Raw genomic sequence first — 24,312 nt, forward strand, 5'->3', positions numbered from 1 at the left:
TCAGAAGACTAGGGTTAACCAGAAACATCCACAGACATATCTCATGGTATTTTAAAAAGTCACATATGATCACAAAAGTATGAATCATACCAGTACTTGCATTGTCAAAACTCTTTCAAAAGTGTCACATCTGTTCATTTAAGTGTATGCAAAATATACATCACTTTTAAAATGGGAAGAATCACGAAGAATGTCTTATGAAAATTATTCATTTCATGACACTGCAGAAATGAGGCATGCCCAACTATGTGCCAGGCTTGTTTGTTTATTGGTTTGGTTTGGGTTTTGGTTGGCCTTTTCTTGTTGTTCATTCAGCAATTATTGAGTAACTACTACATGCCTTCCTCTATTCTAGACATTTTGAACTATCATATCGACAAGAAAAACTAACCAAAGACTCAGATTCAAGCTAACAATCGGTATGGAGAACAGGAGGAAATATTTAAAAGACAGGAGGAATACCATGATAATCAATAACTAATGTAATATCTCAAACCATGAACATTCCTGGTGCCATTTTTCTAAGTTATAATATGCCTGACGCAATTTGCCTTATTAATTGACCAAGTTTTAAGGGTATGTCAGAAATAGCATATACACTTAAATCTTTTAAAATATGCCAAATTCTCAAGGTTGCTTTATTCCTCAACAGTCTGTAGTATTGAACATTTGCATAAATATAGATCAAAGCATCAGCTAGTGGATCGAAAGATGGACCCAAGGGCAGTGTTTCCTATGCTACTGAGTCACAACCAAGTAGAGGTACCAAGACAAAGAGCATCCTTTTGTCTTCATACCCAAGTTAAGCCACTCTAGCGCAAGAGAATCTGACGCCCCAGCCATTAAGATGTGGCTGTACATAAAAGATGCAGTGCAGATAATTCAAACTAGACAAGAAGAATGTGCTGTAGGAATAATTCTTCTTCACATCATGGTATCTGGCACAAACAATAAATAAATCCTCATTTTTCTCTTCTAGTGCCCTGCCATGAAGGAGCCACAGAGTCAACTTGTTATTTACCATTAATAGCAACTTTGCGGGGTGGCCCTCGGCTTTGGAGCACTTGTCCTCTGTATACAAGACAAACACTTTTTATCACCAGCAAACCCCCCAACAAAGAGCATCCGTGCCAATGACTCAAGACTTTTTACAATGTGAAGTTAGCTGGCATACTGAAATAGTAAAGACGGTATGGCTTTTCAGTAACTAGAAACCACACAAGAAATCAAGCAAAACACTTGTGTGTTTGGACTTAGACACTGCTCAAACATTAAGAAAGAATCAGTCACCACTGCAGCTTTGCCGGTGCATCCTGGGCCTTGAAACTCAGATCCACAAAGCAGTTTAAGAATATTCCAGAACCATGCATTAGAAACCTGTTTATGTGTCCCGTCCTTTAGGCACACACGATTTTGCTTGCACAGCCTTCTCTCCTGCTCACACATCTAGCTCCGCCTCCGACTTTCCCTGGCAAAGGCTTTCTCAATAAACAGTCTTTCTCAATAAGCGTCTCACAGCATGACCTTTGATCGTACTCTGATGGTTAAGAGTCACCTAAGGTCATTTACTGTCAGAAGCATCCCCGATTTAGGGTCCAGATTGGGGGATTAAAAACATAGGTTCTTCTTACAGTATCCAATTGAAACCAGGTGATCTTCTCAAAACTGGTTTGTAAACCTTTGTGTTCTATAACTTACAAGTGTTATTATTGATGGTTTCCTGGCCAGCTCATAAAACCACACCTAAAACATAATGTACCAGGCTGAGGACATGGGATCAACAGGACCTTTCATGGCATCATTTAGCAATGTAATATGTAGTATGAAATTTTGTTCTGTCTCTACACAGTCAATATCAAGCTGCTAATAAAATGTTTATGTGATTATTGAGGATAAACTATCTAATAAAATGTTTATGTGATTATTGAGGATAAACTATCTCACTCAGTGCCATCAGATAGTCATGGTCCCTACGACACCAACTACAGCACGCATTGCTACTCTACACTCTGCAAGCCTCTGCTATAGCCTCAGTGGGAACTCATAGGAGGTGCTCTCCAGCATCCTAGAGAGGTCTAGTGGCAGGAGGCAGGTGGTGGCTGCAAGGGGCCACGGGGCGCATCGTTGCTTCCTTTGGCTAAATGTAGAACACACGAGTTTACATAAGCCAGCATTACTGTCCTTCAGCTTCTCTTCTACTACTCATCCACAAAAGCATTCACCAGAGAAGGAGCTTAACGGCAAACAGAAAGGAAAGACTAGGGTTCGCACCTCTGCATCTTTGATCTGAAAATTTTGGAAATGAGTACTTAGAAACAAAAGCGGCCTTAGAAGTCAAGCTGAAGCTAGCCGCTGCTCATTTGCTTTCAGGGCCATTCCTTTGAGAGTTCTACCACACTTTCCTTTAGCATTAAAGCCCTACGAGCCATCATTCTGCTTTCAGAAAACACAGGGCTTCTGCAGAGAGCCTCGCTGGGGCAAATGATTAAGGGAGGGCCTGCCCTTACCTCTCAGCTCCCCCAGATCCAGCGATGTTCCCAGCTGCTCTAGCAAGGCAACCCGTGCTGCATTCTTCTTGTGCTTTTTGCCATCATAATGCTGCTGGGCCATCAGAGGATTATTAAACCAGGCTGCACAGAGGCCACAATATCTGTCTGAGTCTCTCCTTTGATAGGGAGATGAGACCACAGGAGCCGTGTCCACCCGAGGGGCCTTGAGTGAATTCAGTGGTGTGGCTGTGGGAGAAAGCAACAGTATGTCAGTTCATACCTGGGCATACTTCCCTTAGGTATTAAGGAATGGGCATCCCATGCTTGTGATGGCAAGGGATTGCCAAGACTGGGAAATCACCTTTGCCAACCATCATCTTGAGCAGGATACAAATTAAAATCTCTCAAGCACCGAGATCAAAGTTTGGATAGTTTTGTTTCGTTTAAAAAACAAACAAACAAACAAAAAAAAACAGAAGGGATGGTTGTGATGGGGTAAAATAGTTTTTCAGGTAAAATCTTGACAGAATGTTCTGTCAGTCAAGTTGAAGAACAATCAAGACGGCAAGGTTCAGAATGAGTAAACTAGTGCTAAAGTTGAAACAGTCAATAAACAGAGGCGCTGGCCAGTTGACTTGCATGGTACCAACTGAGGAGACCATGCTACATAGGCCGGGTTTTTATTGGCATAGGCTATTTCAGACCACATCTGCTAACACTGGCGTTGAAAGCACAATCATGCGCCCAGACGACCAGAGGAGACACTCTCCTGAGCAGAAGCTGCTTGTCTAAGCTGAAAGGGCACATATCACTATTTTGAGATTGTACTCCCAGCTATTAATTTAACACATCCCATTGTGAATTTAGTTATTTCTGGCCCAGGGAAAGAATAGAATTGAACTTGAAGGAGTTTACTAATGGAAAGTAAAAATAACTTCTGTATGCTTTCAACATACAAATTGCTTCTCGCCTCAGAATGAGTGTGCCTGGAGTTACTGTCCTATTTCTCTGATGATTGACTTCAAAGACAGCAGGTGAAGGATGAAGTTATAATGCATGGCACAGAACCAAATACTTAAGCTCCGAGGTCGGAGCTCCTTCTCAGGCCCCCCAAAACACCTTTCATGCTCAGTGAACCAAGAGGCCACCTCCTTGAATAAAAACAAAGTGAATTGTGCTGCATCATAGAAAAAATATTTTAATCCAAATATTTTTGAGGAAGAAAGTGGTATTCAGTCTTATTGGCTTGTTAGTCATAAGCAATTTAACAGCATCTTCCATGTGTCCCAAATCTCCATGACAAGGATTTGTAGTTGACAAAATCAGGACAGTAGGGTATTCTTGCATGGAAAAACAACAGCTTGGGAAATCAAAGACAAGTTAAAGAACCAGTTAATCAACCCCTCAAGCTCCCAAGTTTTGATGGGGGGGGGGACATTTAATGTCTGAGTCAAATGACTGACATGCAAATACATAGTTGTCATGTGACACTGTCATCCAAGCAGCACACTGTCGGGACAGTATCTCAGGCAGACTTCCTTGATCCTCAGTGCTCATCATAGCTGTAGCTAAAATTAAACTAAACAGGTCAACGTGTAGAGGAACTCTGATACATTTAATGTTTTTTAAAAGCCTCCCTGCTGAATTTGGTCAGCTGGAACCATACAGAAGTGAGGCCCAAATGTGGGCCATATGTCTCAGCTGCCATCTGGTATCATTCCATCATGACTTAGCAACACTAATGAAAGCCACAAACATGCAGTCAACCTGTCTATGAAAAGATAGCTGTCTCCTATCTCAAGGAAATCACACCTTGCTTCCCAGGTTTCCTGCATCCTTATCACTTTCTGAAGATGCATAGCTACACGGCAATGAGAAATGTTTCAAACATCTGCAGCCAGATGTTTGATGCATCCTGAAGCACAATTGTTTTCCTTTGAACTGAACTCTAGAAGGGACTTCTCAGTCACTTTTGTTACTTGATGCCTGATACTCCACACCTGGGCAGGAATAGCACACAAAGATATCAAATGAATGTGGGAACATTTATAGAATTAGCTCAGCTCTTTTTTTAAAAAAAAAAATATTTATTTATTTATTTATTATGTATACAGCATTCCTTCCATGTGTGCCCACAAGCCAGAAGGGGGCGCCAGGTCTCATTATAGATGGCCATAAGCCACCATGTGGTTGCTGGGAATTGAACTCAGGACCTCTGGAATAGCAGTCAGTGCTCTTAACCACTGAGCCATCTCTCCAGCCCCTTAGCTCAGCTCTTAAACGTCATCAGAGCCCTTCTAGTTCTGAAACCCTATAAATGTGAAGAATGTGGGAAAGCCTTTATTGTAAATCATGAACTTACACATCAGAAAATCCATCATTGTTAGGAGTCCTATGCATGTAAGGAGGGTGGACAAGACTTTGTATGGAAATTTTACTGAACGTCAGAGAATTCATTGGCAAGACTGTGGCTGAAAGAATGTGGGACGAACTTTAATCTGCCCTAGGATTTGGTCAACATCAGAGTATTCCAGGAAACCCTTAGCGAATCAGAATGTGGGAAGTCTGTTGTTTAGAGATGAAACTCTATTGAGAATATCTTTGAATGTCAGAAATAAAGGATAACCATCAAAAAAAAAAAAGATATCAAATGGATAACCCCTCCAGCACACGGGAAACTCTTGCTTGTGCTGGAGCTTTTACTTCCCCCGATTCCACTGTCTAAGCGTGCAAACCTGGAAGTTTAACTTTTGCCTGTGTCTCATCTTCCAACCGTCTCCCCATCGCCAACCAGTTTCCATTGCTGTAACGCCTGTGAAGGCAAACAAAGGCAGTGGCATGGGCACAGCCTTAAACCAAAGCCATATCCTGGTCGGTCAGGGCTTCAGCACTACTGGGCTGTGTGACTCCTGATTCCTGATGTCTTTGGTTTCTATACAGCTTCTGATGATGCTCTTGATTGGACTAAGGAATGACTCAGACATTAGGGGAAGTACACCAGTGTGTCTTTAATGGCATCTCCAGAGGTTATTAGATCCTGGGGGCTGTGAAGTCACCAACGGATTCTTCTCTTGGTAGGTTTACCTGGTAGCATTTTGAGGGGACTGAGAAAAGGAAGAGGCAGCCTATTTTGAGGAGGTTGGTCTTTGGGGTGTTATATGTCAGCATGGTTCCCGGTTGTATCTCCTCCCTCCTGCCTCTTGTCTGCCAGGAAGCAGTCTTAAACACCCCCATTCCCCCACTTATCATTAGGCTCTTTCCAAGAGCATGGGGGACAAGCAACCCCCTGAAACTGTGAATTAAATAATTCTTCTTAAGTCAGGCATTTTAGTCAAAAAGCAACTGAGAAGATACCAATTATCATAAAATGGCTGATACTTGGAGGTTTCCCAGATAAGGAACTTTCAGGGCTGAAAAGGGAAAACCTGCTGGGTCCACCCCTGCTTCTGAGGACAAAGCTGATTTAATGTCACACTAGGAAAAGAAAAATCTGTGAGAAGTTCAGGCCAGGTGTTTCAAAGAAGCCAACAGAATCTACCACCAGATCACCAAAGGGACATGGAAAGATGGTGGCTGAGCCAGTAATGAGTCACTACCTGCTACCCACTTCTGTCCCCAGCCCCCACCATTAGGGAAGAGCGGTTTCAACAGCAATCCGCACTGATGACTACACCTACTCTCTTCCCTTTCAGGGTCTCCCCTCACCTCCAAGTCCTCGCTAATCTCAGTTTTCTATCTGCTAATCTTCCTTGCTCTCTCATTCTCTGTCTTCATTACCCCTTCTGTACATCTCCCATATCAGCACCCAAATTTTCTCTTTGTCGCTCTCACTCTCTCCAAATCCCCATCATTGACATGACCCTCCATGACCCTGACCCCCATTCTCTTCTCAGTCTCACTTATTCTCAGTGCTTTCTAAGCATCAAATAACAAAGTTTGTTAGCAATTTGGGCAGGAAACTGCTCTTGCCTGGACTGCTTGATGTTATTCTGTATGAACTGGACATGCAGGACCCACAGAAAAGTGACTGCTAAACTTGCCTAAAGGTAAGATGGTCCTTCAGGGTTCCTGCTTCATGAAAGTATCTGCCAGACATTCATTCTGCAGGACACAGAAGAAAGAAACAGACAGACTTTGCCATTACAAGGCAGAACAGATTTTCAAATTTCCTGTTTCATGAAAAAGTCTGCTGAATCCTATGGGCCTCTAGGCTGAAGACTGGATGCCCCAACATTACAGGAGAAACTTGAGTGACTGTCTAGGTCATGAGATATCTCTGTCAATTCTAGAGTTTTGAAAGTTGCTTACAATGAACTTCCTGTTTACTTAGGTAATAATATATCCTTCTGGAGTCTTTGATGAAGTTGAAGAAAAGATAGTTATAGTCTTCCTTAGTTATGATGAAAAATAAAGTAGATATAAATATTGTAACTGAAATTCTTGCTTGATACCTGTTTTATTATATGTAATTTTACCATGTTAAAGTTAAAACCTTCCTTTTTATTTAGACAGAAAAGGGGAGATGATATGAGAGGTCCTTCTGTATGTGTTGCTTTTATTGGTTAATGAAAAAAGAAGTTGCTTTGGCTTGTGATAGGGCAGAGTAGAGCTAGGCAGGAAAAGTAAGCTGAATGCATGCTGGGAGAAAGAAAACAAGAGTCAGGAGAAGCCATGTACCTGGTGCCAGAGAGATGCTTCTGCTGGAGCCTGCTGAAACTTTGCCAGCAGGGATGCACAAATTAATGGAGATGGGTTAGTTTAGGATGTAAGAGTTAGCTAATAAGAAGCTAGAGCTAATAGGCCAAGCAGTGATTTATTTAATACAGTTTCTGTGTGGTTATTTCGAATCTGAGCATCAGGGAACAAACAAGCAGCCTCCCCCAACATGTCTCTACTGTGGATTATGAATTTTTTAATATGCATGTATATATACTCATCAGTGCAGAGGCAAGCATTTTTATTTTATAAATTATATGTAGGCTGCATTTCATGCTACCACGCTTTGGCATAGCATGGAAAACACGACTCTGGAGACTTGCGCCACCACAACCAGGTCTTAAATCTCTGAAGATTTCATTTGCACTGACTTATTAATTTATTGTTGATTTTCCTGGAAATAAGATGGAAGAAAGGCAGCGTGGCCAGAATATAATGTAAGAGTTCATGTATTTTCTGCTTTCCTAGAAGACCCAGAGGAAAAAAGCAGTTTTCACAGTATTTTAAAAGACCAAAAAGAGTCCTAATAATTTAGATGAAAGTTAAGAACCTCTCCTCTTCTCACAGGAGAGATCCTTAAGTGAATTCTGTTCCCCATGCCATGACAGAAAAATCACCTGCCACACTATAAATTAAACACTATAGTATGTGATGTTTTAGGCTATACACCGTTGTGTATTTCCTAAGAATAAACAAGGAAGAAGATGGTTTCATGGAACTGTCATTCTAATTCAGTTGTGTATCAACATTCTTAGCATAATCAGTCTGCTAACATGGCCTGCTTCCTTACCCATCCCTGTGCATATGTTATCAGTTCTCATTAAGACAACAGTCATAGATCACCGGTTTTCATTAATACAGAATAATTCCCTCCAGTTCTGGTTGCTGATCGGGCTCTAAATATCTTAAGAACATCTATTTTCTGCAGGATCTTTGTGTCTGAAAAAATAGGCTATTACATAGAACTTTAGAGGGGATGAAAAGCCCATTATTACCTTCTCATACCAACAAGAGTTTAGAATGTAAGTTCGGCAAGACAAGGTTATGATCTGTTGGCTCACTGATCCACCTCAGGGGCTCAGAACCGGACCCACACATCGCATGCTCTTGCTAAAGGAGGAAAGCCATTCAGTCTCTATAACTCAGTTTGCATCTGAGAAAGACTGATGGTTTGCTTAGGGCACCCCTTGGCTTGGTGTAATGGCTGCTGCTGAACCACTGAACCCAGCTCTCTGCAGACTGCTCGGGAAAAGGTGTTTCTCTCAGAGAAGCCGTCATGGCGCTTGGACTGAACACCGCACAGGGAAAGTCCTCCAGTTTCTTGAAGTGGCAGAATGTTTGGTTGTGCTTACAGTTCCCAATTCCTTGGGGGAGCTGACCTGAGGTAATGCACAAGACTCACACGAAATCCATTTTTAAAACCTGAAGACAGTGCAGTCCTTTGGATCCCACCAGAGCCACTTGCTCAAGGTAACTCACATTTTCACCATTAGATGTCAGGTCCCCTTCAGCCATTTCCTATTCCTAGGAAGCTGGACTTTTGGATGTTATCCAGAACTAATTTTAACTGACCAATGAGGAGGTATTCTTGTTTTTTGCCGAGGTTTGTGATGCTATACACAGCGTCCAGCAAACAAAGAGCTTCATTGGTCAGAGATTATTTAAAAATAAAATAAAAAGATTTTTTTCTCATAGGATTTGTATTATTTTTCCCAAATGGCCAAGTTATTAAAACAGACTTATTCAATTGTTTAGATCTAACTATTTGGTAAATGTATCTGAGAGATATTTCTTTTGACCTGAGGGCAGAGTAGAAAAATTCTGAAGGTACCTACTGCAGCCCAATTTCAGATACATTAAGAATCACAACATTGTGCCTCTATTGCGATGTGGGATATAATTCTGAGACCCCAGGTCTCTCAATGCTCACATGTTCAATATCTCACTACTTCTGTAGATCTTAGCACATTTAGAATATATCTTTTTAAAATTCAATTGAGATTGTTTGCTATCTCCTTTAAAGGATACACTTTATGATACTGACATGTCTGAATGACCAACACTATTGCTCTTTCACTCTGGGGCCATTATTAACTAAACTTAGGGTCATTTGAACATAAGACTGTGGTACCATGGTGGTCTATATGCTGTCCATGGTGCCTACTAAGAAGAAAACAAGGAGGCAGCTTTTGCGGCTTTGATACTCTGTGCCAATGTGGACTGACAACCTAAGCAAGACAGAATGGGAAAAGAGATTTCTCCATTCTACTCAGAATGGTGCACAACTTAAAATTCATGAGCTGTGTAAGTCTAGAATTTTTCTTGACTATTTTGGAATCCATAAAATGTGAAATCATATATAAAGTTGAACTATCACTTATTGCTTAGGCAGGAATTAACTAACCACCTGTTAATTGGATACCTATAGACATGGTGACATATCTTTAGATCCCTTAGCACGGGTTAAGAGGCAACATTCAAGACAAATGCCATGATCTTGCTGCCAGGAATTGATTGCTTCCCTACCTACCAACATCTGCTCTCAGGAAACATCCCAAGCCAGCCATGTTACCTATATCACAGAAAATAAGGTCAGAGAGGAGGGGGACTGCGCAGCTGACACCTGGCCCTGGCACCAGCTGGGATGCTTTTCCTTCTGCCTACACTCCCACTCTACCCAATCCATACCCCACACTCAGGAGTAGGGAAGAATTTACTTATCCTACAGCATCAGGTATTCAACTGGAGAAGCAGCTTCCTGGATCATTTCTTATGGTCCATGAATATTTATAGAGGGATCGGAGATGAGAATAGTTATCAGGGCTAGAAGCATGGCCGAGATGAAGCACCGCCACTAAATCTGGAGAAAGCGAGCAGCAGCCTTGCAGTCCAGGACCAGGAAAAGCAGAACATTTGGACGTCCTGATGGGAAGGGAGGCTGGCCTTGTTCTCTGAGCAGAACGCCCACATCCACACCTGCTTTTCTCCACCCACACCACCTCTCCTCCACAGAAGGGGGTTCCTGCTTTCCTTGCTTAACTACAATATTGAGATTCCTCGTGCTAAAGTTAACATTGACCTCAATACTCTAAAGTTAACACTGACCTCAATACTCCATGGTTTTCAAGCTATGGAAATTGACTCTACTTTGCATTAAAAGTACAATACCATGTGTTCACAGTGTGTGTATCTATTCACAGATAATCTGAGAGTAAATTATTCTCAACTGCTATTTGGATAGAAACAAATAAAAGTTGAAGCTATTCTGATTTGGCGCTATAAAACTTCAAAGCAACAGAAGAATATCAAGCGATCACATCACGGACGCAGATGAGTGACGGCACTCTGAAACATGGCTGGTCTCTCCCAACACTTACATCAAGAGCAGTGGGAGTGTTGCATGCTGAGATGCCCTGGTCTCTAAGAAGGTGAAGTCCCAGGTTTCTGTCACTACTCTTCAAATTGAGCAGTAAGGTCGGTCAAGGGAGGACCAGAGCCAATAAGAGAAGAGTTTTTACCCTCAGCAATTCTCTTCCAGTCAATGATGGAAAAGTCATTAAGCCAGTTAATTCTCCAGAGAACCTACACAAAGCATACATTATCAAGCGCCTCACCCATTGTCATTAATCCCACCAGCACGCATCATTACTGTTACATCATAGTAATGAGAGAGGCTGCGGACATGAGAGCAAAAGAGATTTCTTTTGATGAGACTGTGTGTGCCAAAGGACAGCCAGCAAGACCACCGCTAGTTCAGATCCACTTCTCAGGGTGTACCTCCACCAACGACACACAGCTTCTGCCAGTGTGTTTATCTCAGGTTGTCCCACAACCAACAGACAGAAATCTGGGGTCTGTAAAAGGCTCATACATAAATTAAATTTGGGGGATGGGGATTGAGGACTCAGGGCTCTTGCCTTGGCTGGGCATTAGAGTCAGCTGAGGGAGGTTCAGCTGTCTCTGTCCTCTGGCCTCCCTAGACTGACTGACTGGCTCGGACTCCCCTTGGATGAGAGTAGACAATAGCAGCCTTCAGAGCTTTGCCAGTGCCTCAGGTGGCAACAGTCACAATGGGGGTGAGGGGGACAATCTGTGCCATGGGCTCACTTTCACAGCCACTTTCCCAAGCATGTCCCATTAGCTCATCTGCATCACAGTTGATACTCTGTGGCACCAGGCAGAGAGCACACCTCATGGACTTCAGTGCCGGCATGGACATGTTTGGATCCAATTTCCCACAACTATTTTTACTAAATGTCTATATATTTTCTAAGAAGAAAATTGTGAAGTCGACAAATAAAAACCATACAATTTTTGAAATTTAAAATCACAATAAATTCAAATTCACAACTCTAGATAAGGTCATTTTATATGGGTTTTTGTGCAGTATGGGTGCTTCTTGTGGCGTTTCTGCATCTGTTTGAAGATGTATTTATAGCCATGCTGGAAGGCAAACCACCTCACTATTCATGTCCTTCCCTTCGTTTTGCATTGTATATCCTGAAAGGGGCTGAGGTCATGAAGATGAACACTCATCTAGCTGGTCAGAGTTTTGCTGTCTATCTAGAAATCCAAGACTCTTCCAAAGCCGAAAAAGATGCCTGGTAGAATAATAGGAAGGGTATGTAAGAGCCAGATAGACGGCTTACGAAGGAAAGCCTTACAGGCTGAAGACTTAAAGCTACTTAAGATGGAAGAAGAATGGCTGAAGTATGAGTTAATAACACTTAAGACATCGGAGATGAGGGAGTTTGGCCTGTTGGTCATCTATTTTCCAAAGCGGCTAGAAAGAATGGGCCAGGAACAGCAGGCCTTTAGAAGAGAGGTACTTAATGAGCCCTGGTGCTAGGGCATGTTGACTGTAGGGCTGGTAACTGAAGGAGGAGGGAGACTTCAGCGCTATTATTTCTAGTGGAACAGGGGGAGGCTGTCAAGGCAAATAGGCCATGGGACTCAAATGAAGTAGAATCTCTCTGGAAACAAGCGGATAAGATGGAATTTTGTGAACTTGGTCCATCTCTAGTTGTGATGGAAACTCTTTGAAAAAGCAAGATTCTTAAGTACTGAACATCAGGGTTCGTGAAATGTGTGAATTAGCTTCCCCCTTTATACAAGTATGTAGTAAAATGCTTTTACACCCAGAGTTAGCACCCCACTCCCGCCTGCCTCAATATTCTATATGAATTAGATTTACTGACTGAAAGTGGGAAGTCCAGATCTCCGCTACTGTGCTGACTGAAAGCAAAATTAAGAGGCTAAAGATCAGCAGTTTCTATTAGTCAAGGTGTAATTGTGGGAAGAGCTGGTGTGTGGGCTTCAGCCTGTGCCCACTTCTCAGGAAAGTGATCTCACCAGGTAGTAATCTGGTGGCAATCAATCCTACAGACAATTGAGGACTGCTGGCTTCCACGCCCTCCTAATGTCCCAGTACTGAGGGCTTTGCTCAGAATTCCTGGATCCTGCCTGTAGCCACCCCTAACTAACAACAAGAGTCGCCGCCTGTAGAGGGGATTGAAAGACTTACCAGGGTACCCTTAATCTCCCCTTTGTGAGTCCTAATACAACAAAATGCTCTTGAAAATCTTTGGTAAATTTAAAGCTGTGAATTCCCAGGCACTCAACGAAATCACTTAGCAGGAAATCCACCAAGAAGCCATTTCTTTGAAGGCTATCTGAGTTAGAAAGGGGGAAGAAAGAAAGAAATCATATGCTTCCGTCTTTCCAAGCCAACTTGCTGTTGACTCGGTAGATAAAAATTAGCATATTTTCTACTGTATTCTAAACACAAAGCCAAACCAGAGGCCTGGCCTTCCTACCCCGGGGTGCAGTGAGCCATTGTATTTATGATGAGTAGGATATGAGAGGAAGGGATCAAGATGTCAAAGAGGGGTATGCCCACTGTCAGGACACAAGTGAGCTATGCAGGGACAAGAGAGGGAAGGCGGGGTCCTCAGTATCAGTAGAGTTCTGAGCCTGAGAACAGTTCAGGTATAGAAGGGCTCTTCAGAACCGCCTATGGGGCAGGTGGGGGGGCCGGGTGTTGAGAGGGCCTAGAGAGTAGGGTGTCTAGCTGGGTGACTGATCACTCCTTAGCCATCAGGGAAATGCAAATCAAAACGACTCTGAGATACCATCTTACACCAGTCAGAATGGCTAAAAATCAAAAACACCAGTGATAGCTTCTGCTGGAGAAGATATGGAGAAAAGGGAAAACTCCATTGCTGGTGGGAATGCAAACTTGTACAACCACTTTGGAAATCAGTAAGGCAGTTTCTCAGAAATTTGGGAATCAACCTTCCTCAAGACCCAGCAATACCACTCTTGGGCATATACCCAAAGGATGCCCAATCATACTACAAGGACATTTGTTCAACTATGTTCATAGCAGCATTTTTTGTAATAGCCAGAACCTGGAAACAACCTAGCTGCCCCTCAACTGAAGAATGGATAAAGAAAATGTGGTATATCTACACAACAGAGTACTACTCAGTGGGAAAAAAAAAAAAAGAAAATGACATCTTGAAATTTGCATGCAAATGGATAGAACTAGAGAAAAAAACATCCTGAGTGAGGTAACCCAGACCCAGAAAGATGAACACAGTATGTACTCACTCATAAGTGGATACTGGCTGTAAAGCAAAGGATAATGAGCTTATAGTCCACATTCCCACAGAAGCTAAGTAACAAGGAGAACCCTAAGAGAAACATACATAGATCTCCTGGGAAGGGGGAACAGACAAGATCTCCTAAGAAAATTGGGAGCATGGGGGTAGAGGGAAAAAGGGCAAGGAAAGGGGAGGAGGAGGAGGACCTGAGGGAACAGGATGGTCAAGACAGGAGGACAGAGACACAGAGCAAGGAATGCAGTATCTTGATAGAAGGAGCCATATGGCACTAGTAAGAAACCTGGTACTAAAGAAATTCCCAGGAATCCACAAGGATGACCTCAGCTAAGACCCTAAGCAATAGTAGAGAGGGTGCCTGAACTGGCCTTGCCCTGTAGTCAGATTGATGACTCTCTTAAATGTCATCATAGAGTCTTCATCCAGCAACTGATGGCCCTAAAGAGGAAGAAGGAATCTCAGACACTGGTTGGAGCTGGCCTTTTCACCACCCTTCATTGTCAGAGGAAATTTAAATCCATCTTCTACATATAAAACAATATAATGCTTACCTCATTCGAACACAACACCTGTTAGGCATGCGTATACAACCAAGAGGAAACACGGGGTTCTAAGGTTGGTGTTCAAGCTCTGTGGGTATTTATAAGACTAAGGAAGTTCGGGATGTTCACTACTCATTATTTCAAATCTAATGCCTACTTAATGAGCACCCTCTCTGCTTCACAGACTGGACATGGCCTGGATTCCTACCATTGCTAGGAGAATCACAGTTGCTGCCTGTTTAATCTGAATAGCAATGCACTCATTCTGTGTGAGCATCCTAAGACCAACCACATTTCCTGCTGACTGTTCTAGGGCAAGCGTAGTAAACTGATCATCTTACTCTTCTGCTTTATGTCTCTGTAGACATGCCTAAGAACTCTTTCTGCAATAGAGACCCAGTCACACCCAAAAGGTGGGTTAAGTCCTCTATTGTCTTGAAGCTCTCCTGATCACCCAAAGGCGAAAGATGAGCTCATGGCAGTAAAAAGGGCTTGTGAGCTATCACTTAAGATAGTAGTTGAATGATAGTCAGCATTCAAATGGTATAAGTCTCATCCACAAGATTCACACCATGTAGGGAGTCTTAAATGACAGGCAACTAAACTCCTTAGCCTTCAGGGAATACGGTGGCTGAATCTGAAGGCAGGGAAAACTCCCTTCAATCTCCTCTCTGTCTAGAACTCTCTTTTACAGTGACAACATCAGGGTTGGAAGTCCAATCCCTTGCCTTACATGACAATGGGTCGGCATCACTTCTTGATGACATCACCAGAGCAATCTTCGAGAGCAAACCATTCTTCAGCACAAACACAAACACAGAGTGATTGTCAACGTCGATGCTGAGATGAACAGCCTTTCTTTCTCTTTCAAACTCACAAAAGTTTATTGTGTTTGCTTCTCGGTGTCTCATTTCCACTCTGAACTAGTAGCAAAGTGAATAATTATTAAAAAAGGAATTATTCGTATAGAAGATAATTAAATTCCCAAGTTTAGTCTTGGGAGCAGTTGTAGTGTTAAAGCCCTAAATTCTGTGCAATCTTGTATCTTTAGTCAAAAATGGAAGAATCCAGCAAACTTGATCTAATCATTGTTCCAAATCTATGGTGGTCCAGAGGACAAAGGTCATGGCCAAAAGTTCTCAACTCATCTCATCCACAGGGCTGATGCAATTAAGCCCTAGTGACCAAAGAGTGGTCAAGGATTCTGCCTCTCCAACCGATATCCTGGAGGGATAATTCCAGAAGAAGAGTGTTTCTGCTGCCAACCACCTGCACCTCCTGGACAGATGCTTCCACCCCTCTAAGCTTCAGGCCCCAGAAAAGGAAAATGAGATGATTTGCAATTCTACAAAGCTATTTCTTATATTTGTGCACAGTTATGAAAACAAGCGCCGAGACAGACTATGCCAAGCAATCCAAGTAACCTGAATCAGAGGATAGAACTGCAATGGTATATAAAATCTTATATGCAAATAGGAGGTGTGGATAGAACCTGGGGTGCATACATTATTCAACACTTGAATTTATGTAACTTTCAAACAGACCTAGAATACCCTGATCTTTATTCATTTCACAGAGAACTCAAGTAAGCCAGCCTGTGTCTCGCATGGAAATTCATGGAAGATTCCTAAAGCTCTGTCGCCTTTTCCCCAAGGAATAAAGGTAAAGAGGAACGTAGAGTCAACACACACACACAGAAGCTGAGTGGCGGAGGCCACAGCTGATCTGTCCCCATTCCCATACTGCTCATTGAGCCTACAGATGAAAAATGATGCACTTCAGACTATAAATACTGTCCTTGTGGCTGTGCTGCTGCTGATCACGTAGTGAGAGCCCTAGAGTTTGAACTGCTGTACTCAGGAAGTGAGCCAAAATCAGCCGAGGCATTTCCTGAAGCACTCCTTACCACCAGAGAGCTGCGCAAAGTCCGGGAACCTGCAACCCTCCCAGCTTTTGCTTTTCAGTTCTGACTGAGCACAATGCAAGTTTCTCACTTGCAGGTCTCTGCTTCTTCTTCGGTTAGATAGTCCTAACAATAATACATTACTATGCCTCATGCATGACAAAGCACAAAAGATTAAATGAAACAATGGGTGCGATGCTCCTGATATAATAGCTTTACAATTACCAGCTTTGGTTACCGATTTTATTATTTTTCAGCTAAGCTAGAGTCCGTCCTACTCAGCTTCACATAGTTTAACCGTATTTAGGGTTTTTTTTTCTTCAAATGTTAGTTTTTATTTCATTGCAGAGTAATGAGCAGACTTTTGGAAGCTTAATGTTTGGAAATGAACATAGGGTAATTTTTGCTGGGTACATACATAGTCAAGTCTCATTCATGGTAGTTTCTAAGTTACGGCCAGAAACGTTGAACAGTGAGTAATGAGCCACCACTATTAGAGGAAGTTTGTGATGAGGCTTGGAAGAGTTTGTGGTCACATTTTGATCAGTGGATCAACACATAATCTCGTTGCGCATTTGTTGGTGATATGTTACTTAATGCGTGCATTGGGTTCATGGCCAGCTGTGCTCTAACTGAAACTTGGAAGAACCTGAAGTACTGCTTAATTTTTCTCCACAAGGTCACCTCCACCGGCTTGACTTTGGAACAGTACACAGCACCTCAGTACAGCCTGTGGGGCAACTATAAATGGCAGAGTCACCATGAAAAGTCATAGGCAAAGACTTTACCCTCAATAGAAAGCAAAAAATAGGGCACGGCTAACAGTGTGGGATCTGACACCCCGGAGGATTAGAGGGCTGCCTCGTTCAGCCTCAGTGTGGATCATTCTCATGGGGGTGACTCAGATTTCTTACAGTTCTGTACTGTGTGGGAATAACAGCAAGGGCTTCTGGAAGCGGAGGCACTTCAGTGACTCCTTATGACTCACCCATGATAAGGCTCGGCGTGCATGCCGATACATACTTAGGTGTATTTATGCAGGACAATCTCTTCACTTTGTCCTTATCGTGAGACAGACCCTGCACCAGGTTTTTCTGGATGTGTCTTCTGCCTGGTTGTGTTCCTTCTACAATTCATTTGAGGACTGGTGTGCAAACCAAATGTACGAAAGCTTGCGTAGGTGACCTAGAAATTAAAACTGGGTGTGCCTTCGGAGGCTGTGTTTATGGCTTGGATTGCAGTCTATACCATTTCTTTGTAAGGAAAGGCCATTTGGAAACCCAGGAAAGTGAGTGGGTAGACCCACCCACACTGTCTTTGAACTTTAAACAAGGCTATACAAGTGAAAATTAAACCATCAATATTTAAACGCCTGTCATTATTCTAATGTTTACTCCTCATTTCACACATCCAACAGCTCTTTACTCAGTGTGCCAACAACTCCGGCCAGCACTGCAAAGGACTGAGGAAATGGCACGGTGCTCCCTGCTAAGCCTGCCTTGGGAATACTCCGCGGGCCTTTTCCACTGTGTTAAAACAAGCAGTACCGCAACTGCAGAAATGAAAGAAAGGTTGTGGCAAGCTTTAGTGTCATTACTGTCAGGCTAACGATGTTTGGGAATTATAGAAAACACCGGGCTCGAGATCTACTTTTTCAGTGATAGATGCATTCATAAAAGCTGCCAGGTGAAACGGGACCCTGAAGGGACAGGGCATCAGCAGGATAGATTAAGCTCCCTGGTAATAGCGATGCTCAACTGCAAAACAGCACACTGAAGGCTTGCTTCTTATTCTTGTAAAGTCGCATGTTCTCTTCCATTGTGTAGCCTGGCCTTAAAATGATACCCATATAATACCTAGTCACAATCAACTTAATGTCTAGGGTAGGAGGTAAGTAGGTTTCATATAAGCAACATGTTTGCCACAAGCACAAATGAAGCCTCTTATATAAGACATAACTCCACCTAACCATTCAGATTATTTTTCTATAGCCGAAATTTTCCACTTCAATTTATGGCAGAACATGAAAGATACCTGTAAAGATGCCTTTCTAATTTCAGATTTGCTCATGCATTTTTATTTCTTAAAGTTTTTTGTTTTGTTTTGTTTTGAATTTCTTTCTGTTTTTGTTGGGTTGGTTGGTTTTTGGTTTTTGTTTGTTTGTTTTTTGGTTTTTCAAGACAGGGTTTCTCTATGTAGTCCTGGCTGCCCTGGAACTCACTCTGCTGACTGGGTTGACCTCAAACTCAAAGATCCTCTTGCCTCCAGCTCCCGAGTACTGGGATTAAAAGCATGCACCATGACCTTTCATGTATTTTCGAAAAGTATTTTAATGATGATTTCCCAAGTATTCCCTGTTGCTCTAAAATTCATGTTTTTTTTAATTGTTGATGTGAATATATAGGTTCACATATGTGTTATATATATGTTATATGTGTGTGTTCATATACACATATATATTGTATATATCCATACACACTACCACTAAGCTGCATCTTCACGCCTTGCTTGACTCTGATTCATCGTCTCTGCTGGGCTTCTGTGACTCTCTACACCACTCAGGCTTGTCATCACATAGAAACCAAGCACCAAGTTCTATTTTTCTATCATTCCCTAGCATGAAAATCATGGCAATCAAGCTGGTGTCTGGGAGCGTGCCAGAATAGAGAATAACTAACTCTGGAGCTATGACGCCTTTATGATGTGAGTTTATAGACCAACTGGCACAGTAAATTAACCCAGTGGATTCGCCTTGGACGACAAACAATAGAACAGCTCATGTGCGAAATTCTATGTCCTGGAGAAAAGTTCAGCACAGAGTAAGTAAAAGTCGCCCCATTTCTGGAATGGACAGAGCCATTTGTAGTGCTCTAATAATGTGACAGAAGTGTTCGCTGATGGTGATAATCAGCTCATATAATCATCACGGCAAGGAAAAGGAAGGGCCAGAAAGCCAAGTCCTCCACTAATAAATACTGGGTCTTAGCGATGACAGATGCAAAACCCACATGTGCTTGCTAAGACTTCCAGAAGCCAGGAGGGATCCCAAAGACTAGTGGGGTCTTGTACAGAATTTAGGGGAGGTAGTCAGATAACAGCAAGAATTGTAAAGAGCATCTCAGATGTGGAATCACTAGAGGGAAGGTACACTCGGGGGGGTGCAGATTCAGAATCTGTCCGTAACATCTAAGAAGGCATGTTAACAAAGAAAAAAAGGCAGCAAGGATAGAGGACTTAGTGGTCAGCTCTCAATACTAGGAGACCAACACGTATACTATCGGAGAAGCAGTCGCCAATGGCTATACTTGGGGGTGCAGTAGTAACAACCTGAGGAATAAGTCCCAGCTTCTCCAGCATTCCCTGCCCATGGTCGTGGCTGCCCTTAGGCTGTAATCTGTGGCTCTCAAAACAACAACAACAACAAGTCAGCTCCTTGTCAGTCCAATGGCCAGATCTCCAGGGTGCCCGTGACAAATTAGCACACATTTAGTGGCTTCAATAACAGACCGGTCATTTTCCCATTCTGCAGGTCAGGAAATGGCCCTCACTGGCTAAAAGCTGTGTAGTCTTCAGGGAAGCTCTAGGAGAGAACCCTTGCCTTCCTCAGCTCCACAAGCACCTGGAGAGTGAATGGTAGAGCCCTCCCACTGCCTCACTCCAAAGGCCTCCTCTCTTCACTCTGAATACATTGGGGATTATATTGGGTTTCAAAGTTGATGAATTGGCCATTGCAAACCCACCTGAAACTTGGATTCCCTGTCACATAGCCTGTCTGTGCAGGTCCTGGGGGACATCTTTGGAGAACATTATTTCACCCTCAGCAGCCAGTTGTCATGTTTTGGGGTTCCACCAACGTCAAACCTAATGCCATCTAACTTGCCACTTGGGAATCGAGTTGCACAGAGATGAGTTCAATGGAGCAGGGAAGACTGTCGCCTATACAGGAGCCCAGGAGGAAGCTGCCATGCGCCTCACAGCCTGGGGAATGTCTCTGGCCTGTTTGGTACTCATTAGCACGGGCATAGGAGGAGTGGCTCCTATGTACGCCCTGGGCTTTGGTATCAAGCTTCCGGGTCTTTAATCGTTGTTCTTACTGTGGTAACAGAGATCAGCCTATGTTCCTGAGACACAGGTCCTCTTTGGCACCCTAATAGTGGTATCTGACTCCTTTTTTTTAAATTGATTTTTACTGAGCTCTACATTTTTCTCTGCTTCCCTCTCTGCCTCTCGCCTTCCCACAACCCTCTCCCAAGGTCCCCATGCTCCCAGTTTACTCAGGAGATCTTGCCTTTTTCTACTTCCCATGTAAATTAGATCTATTTTTGTCTCTCTTAGGGTCCTCATTGTTGTCTAGGTTCTATGGGATTGACTTCTTATCTTATCCTGAGTTTCCATCTTGAAGACTACTCCCTCTTGCTACCACTTGCTAGTCTAGAGTTTTAGCTCCTGCTTGGTGCCTGTATGTCCGTCCCTCCGAAAGTCTTATTTCCCAGACCTTGATTGCCATTATGGCTTTCATGCCCACCAGAAACACCTCCCGCTTCCCAGTAGCTCCAAATGCCAGCCCCTGCCTCAGCCCAAAAAACACAGCTCAGAAAATCACGAACTAAGAAATCAAACACAATGGCTTTCTGTGTTCTAGACAAGGTGGCAGATAAATCAGAGACTCTGAATGTGGAAGAGAACCAAGCTCTTCCCTTGCAGCTGAGAATCCTCCAAGAACAGTGAGCTGGATGCAAATATATGCACAGCAGTAGAACAAGGCGACAGATGAGAAGACTGGAGCTGGGGAGGGAGGAGAATGTGCCCACCAAATGTATGGAACCCATTGTTAGCACTGAGTCTGGGGCCCTTGGTCCCTAAAACCGGTGTTCTCTTCAGCCAGTCTGTCAGTGGGGCTGCCTGCAGATGGCAACAGGCAGAAAGTCTCAGGTTTAGAGGCCTCGACAAAGTCACCTAAGCTAGGCACTAACTGTTGCTAGAGCCCAAGCTGGAAAAGCCCCAAGACGCAGCTTGTAGGCTCTGCATCAAGAGCTCCCAAGCTCGCACTTGGCCTAGGAGCATCTCCGGGTACCAACAGACTCCTCCTTGTCTTTAGCTCCCGCCTAACTCTCTGGCTTTCTGCCCCCTCGCTGGTTATATCTGCTGCTCTCTGGCACATGTGCGAACACACATATGCGCACAGAGCACACGCTCCATGGTTACAGCTCCACCCTAGGAAAGCTTGCGAAGAATCTCCCCCAAACAGACGTGGTTCACACTTAACAGTCCCAATTTCTTTATTCAGTCTCCAAGAAGAGGATTTTCGTGGCATTTTTTTTTCTTACATTCTGGGTCCTAAATTCTTCCAAAGGCCCGTGTCCCTGGCACTTGTGAGAAGAGTTGGAGGTCAGCAGGAAGTCTTCAGGTTATCAGTATCTGGCTTTGAAGGATACGGTAGGATCTAGACTTCTTTCTTGTGCGTGCCAAGAGAAGAGCACTTCTCTGCCACCCTGCACTCCCATGGTGACTTCTTACCTCCCAAGTAGAGGTCTAAAAGCAACGTGAATTTCAAGTCACAGAGTGGAGCCCTAAATCTGGGGGCCCCTCCACGCCTCAGCAAACGCTATGCAAGTCACAGACTCACAGACACTTCTGTTAGAGCTGCAAGAGACTAAATCCACCCTGGATTTAGAATTCAATAACAGTCACTCACGACTGTTCCACTCCTTTGGGACTCTGCTCTAAGACAAATCTCAGGATGCTGGTTACACTGTGAACATACCCTATCTCCTTCCCTGGTCCCACCTCCCAGGGCTCTGCCACAAGCCATCAATCAAATCAGCGAACCTCTCAATCTTGCCCTGCAGTGGCTCCACAGCACACAGCAGCATCCAGCAAGAATCTGACTGGAGGAAAGGAAGCCCAAAGGGCAAACTGATTTGCGAATTACCTGCTCATTAAAATCTTGCACATCTCCCTAAGATTTTTTTTTTTTTTTACTTTTTAAGTCATCATCATTGCTTTTACTTAAAATTGGTCTGTATGCCTTTTTTACCCCCGAATTGTAATTTAGAAAGTCACTGTCCTGTTGCTATAGTGATAGCTAACTGACACAGCTTTCTGCTCTCTGGCCTCTCTGCACAGCCAAGTTTCAAGTTTTTCTGGTCTCACTGCAAATGACAGGAGATGACAGCACACATCTCCCTTCCCATCTGAGCATAATCTGCACCCCAAGTTCTTTGAACCTGTGAGCACGTGGTGATCCAGCATCTCTCCTTGTGCTTTTGTCTGCACAACTGTGTCTGGACCAGAGATCCCGAGATGCAAGCTGAGAAGGTGCGGATCTGGCTTGTGCTCCAGTGCTCCAGTGGTTGGCCAGGCATTTCAGAAGCCCGAGTAAAGATGCTCTCCTCTGAAGAAGGCAACTCAAAGGGCAGTTCATCCTGCAGAGGGCTCCATAGATGTGCGATCCAAGGACAGATGGAGGTGGAAGAAAAGAGCGATTCACAGGTCCTGACTGCTCATTCACCTCCATCAGACGAAGTAGTAGCACAGAGAAACAGCAAGCTCTACTCCAATCATGACTACCCAGAAATCACTGGGGTTTGAGAGGCTATTATTCATGACATGGCAGGTTAAGAGGCATTCCCTGAGCAGGGAATTGCTTCTTTCTGGAACCATGATTCAGTTGACTGGTTCTTACATGTCAGTTTTTCCCTTTTGTTTTCATTACAGATATAATTTCAAGACAGCCAAGCTGACTAGGCAGTCCGAGCCTGTTGTGTGAATGTGCACAGAAAAGCCTCCAAACTGAGCCCTCTTTAAATTGCTGTTGTGAAAGGCTGAGGCTTGCAAGGGAAGGCTGTCTGCTGCCAAGCAGGGAGCACGCAGCAACTTCAGATGCCCTGGCTTGGGTCTCTCTTCTTTAGCTTCTAGGTTTTTGCCCTCACAATAACTGGGTTTGTGCTTTTGGCCATACCTCAATGAAATCCTTCTCCAGCCTGACACCTGTTCCTTAACTGATTGTTATGTTTCATTCTTTTTCTTTTTTCTTATTCTTCTCTTATGTTACATCCTGACTAATTTCTCCTGCCTCCCCAACACTCCCAAGTCTCTACCCCTCATCTTCCTTTTCCCCCATATCCACACCCCTTTGTGTACCCTCAGAAAAGAGGAAGCCTCTCAGGGACATCAACCAAACATGGCATAATATGCTACAGTAAGACCAGTTACATACATCACATCAAGAATGTGAGGCAACCCAGAAGGAGGGAAATGACCCCACAGGGAGTCAAAGGAGTTAGTGACTGCCCTCACTTCCCCTGTTAGAAATCCCACCAGAACACCGAGATATTCAGCCAGTACATATATTCACATGACCTACAGGCATCCTGGTCTCCGTGAGCCCCCATGAGTCCCAGTCAATTGATTCTGGGGACCATGCTCTCATGGTGTCCCTGACCCCTCTGGTTCCTCCAGTTAGTCCTCCCCTTCCTCCACGGGACTCCTTAAGTTCTGCCTAATGTTTGGCTATGGGACTTTGCATCTGCTCTCATCAGTTGCTGGATGAAGTCTCTCTGGTATCTTTGAACAGGATTCTGCTAGGTTCTGGTCCCAGAACATTCTGCAGGCAGGACAAACTGTAGGTTGAAGGTTTTGTGGCTGGGTCAGTATCACAATCCTTCCACTTGAGGCCTTGCCTGGTTACAGAAGATGCCTGGTTCAGGCTCCGTGTCCCCTATTACTAGGACTCTCTGCTAGGGTTACTCTTGTAGATTCCATGGAGTTTCCACTGGACTAGGTTTCCATCTCGCCCCTGAAATGCCCAATTCTAGTCGTTTCTCTCAGTAGTTTCCTTCCCCAACCCAACTGATCCCTCCTGTTCCCACCCCTATCAACCTCAGTCCATCAGCAAAGTCTATTCTATTTCCCCTTACCCAGGAGATCCTTACAACTCACCTTAAGACCTCATTATTTATCCTCTCTGGGTCTGTGGACTATATCATGATTGCCTTTTTCTTTAGAGCCAATACCCCCTTACAAGTGAGTATATTCCA

The 24,312-nt window shown here is 43.6% G+C and overlaps 1 protein-coding gene across 5 annotated transcripts in view; it reads right to left on the reverse strand.

The window, feature by feature from the left end:
* Nucleotides 1–24,312, reverse strand: part of Zmat4 (zinc finger matrin-type 4) — a 349,005-nt gene that overhangs the window by 110,440 nt on the left and 214,253 nt on the right. For all 5 annotated transcript variants that reach the window (XM_057752101.1, XM_057752098.1, XM_057752100.1 and 2 more), the window contains one exon: nucleotides 2,508–2,735. In XM_057752101.1, the coding sequence (XP_057608084.1) occupies nucleotides 2,508–2,735 (228 nt within the window). The remainder of the gene's footprint in view (nucleotides 1–2,507; nucleotides 2,736–24,312) is intronic.

The sequence above is a fragment of the Chionomys nivalis genome, chromosome 20 (assembly GCF_950005125.1).
Source record: "Chionomys nivalis chromosome 20, mChiNiv1.1, whole genome shotgun sequence".
NCBI lineage: Eukaryota > Metazoa > Chordata > Mammalia > Rodentia > Cricetidae > Chionomys > Chionomys nivalis.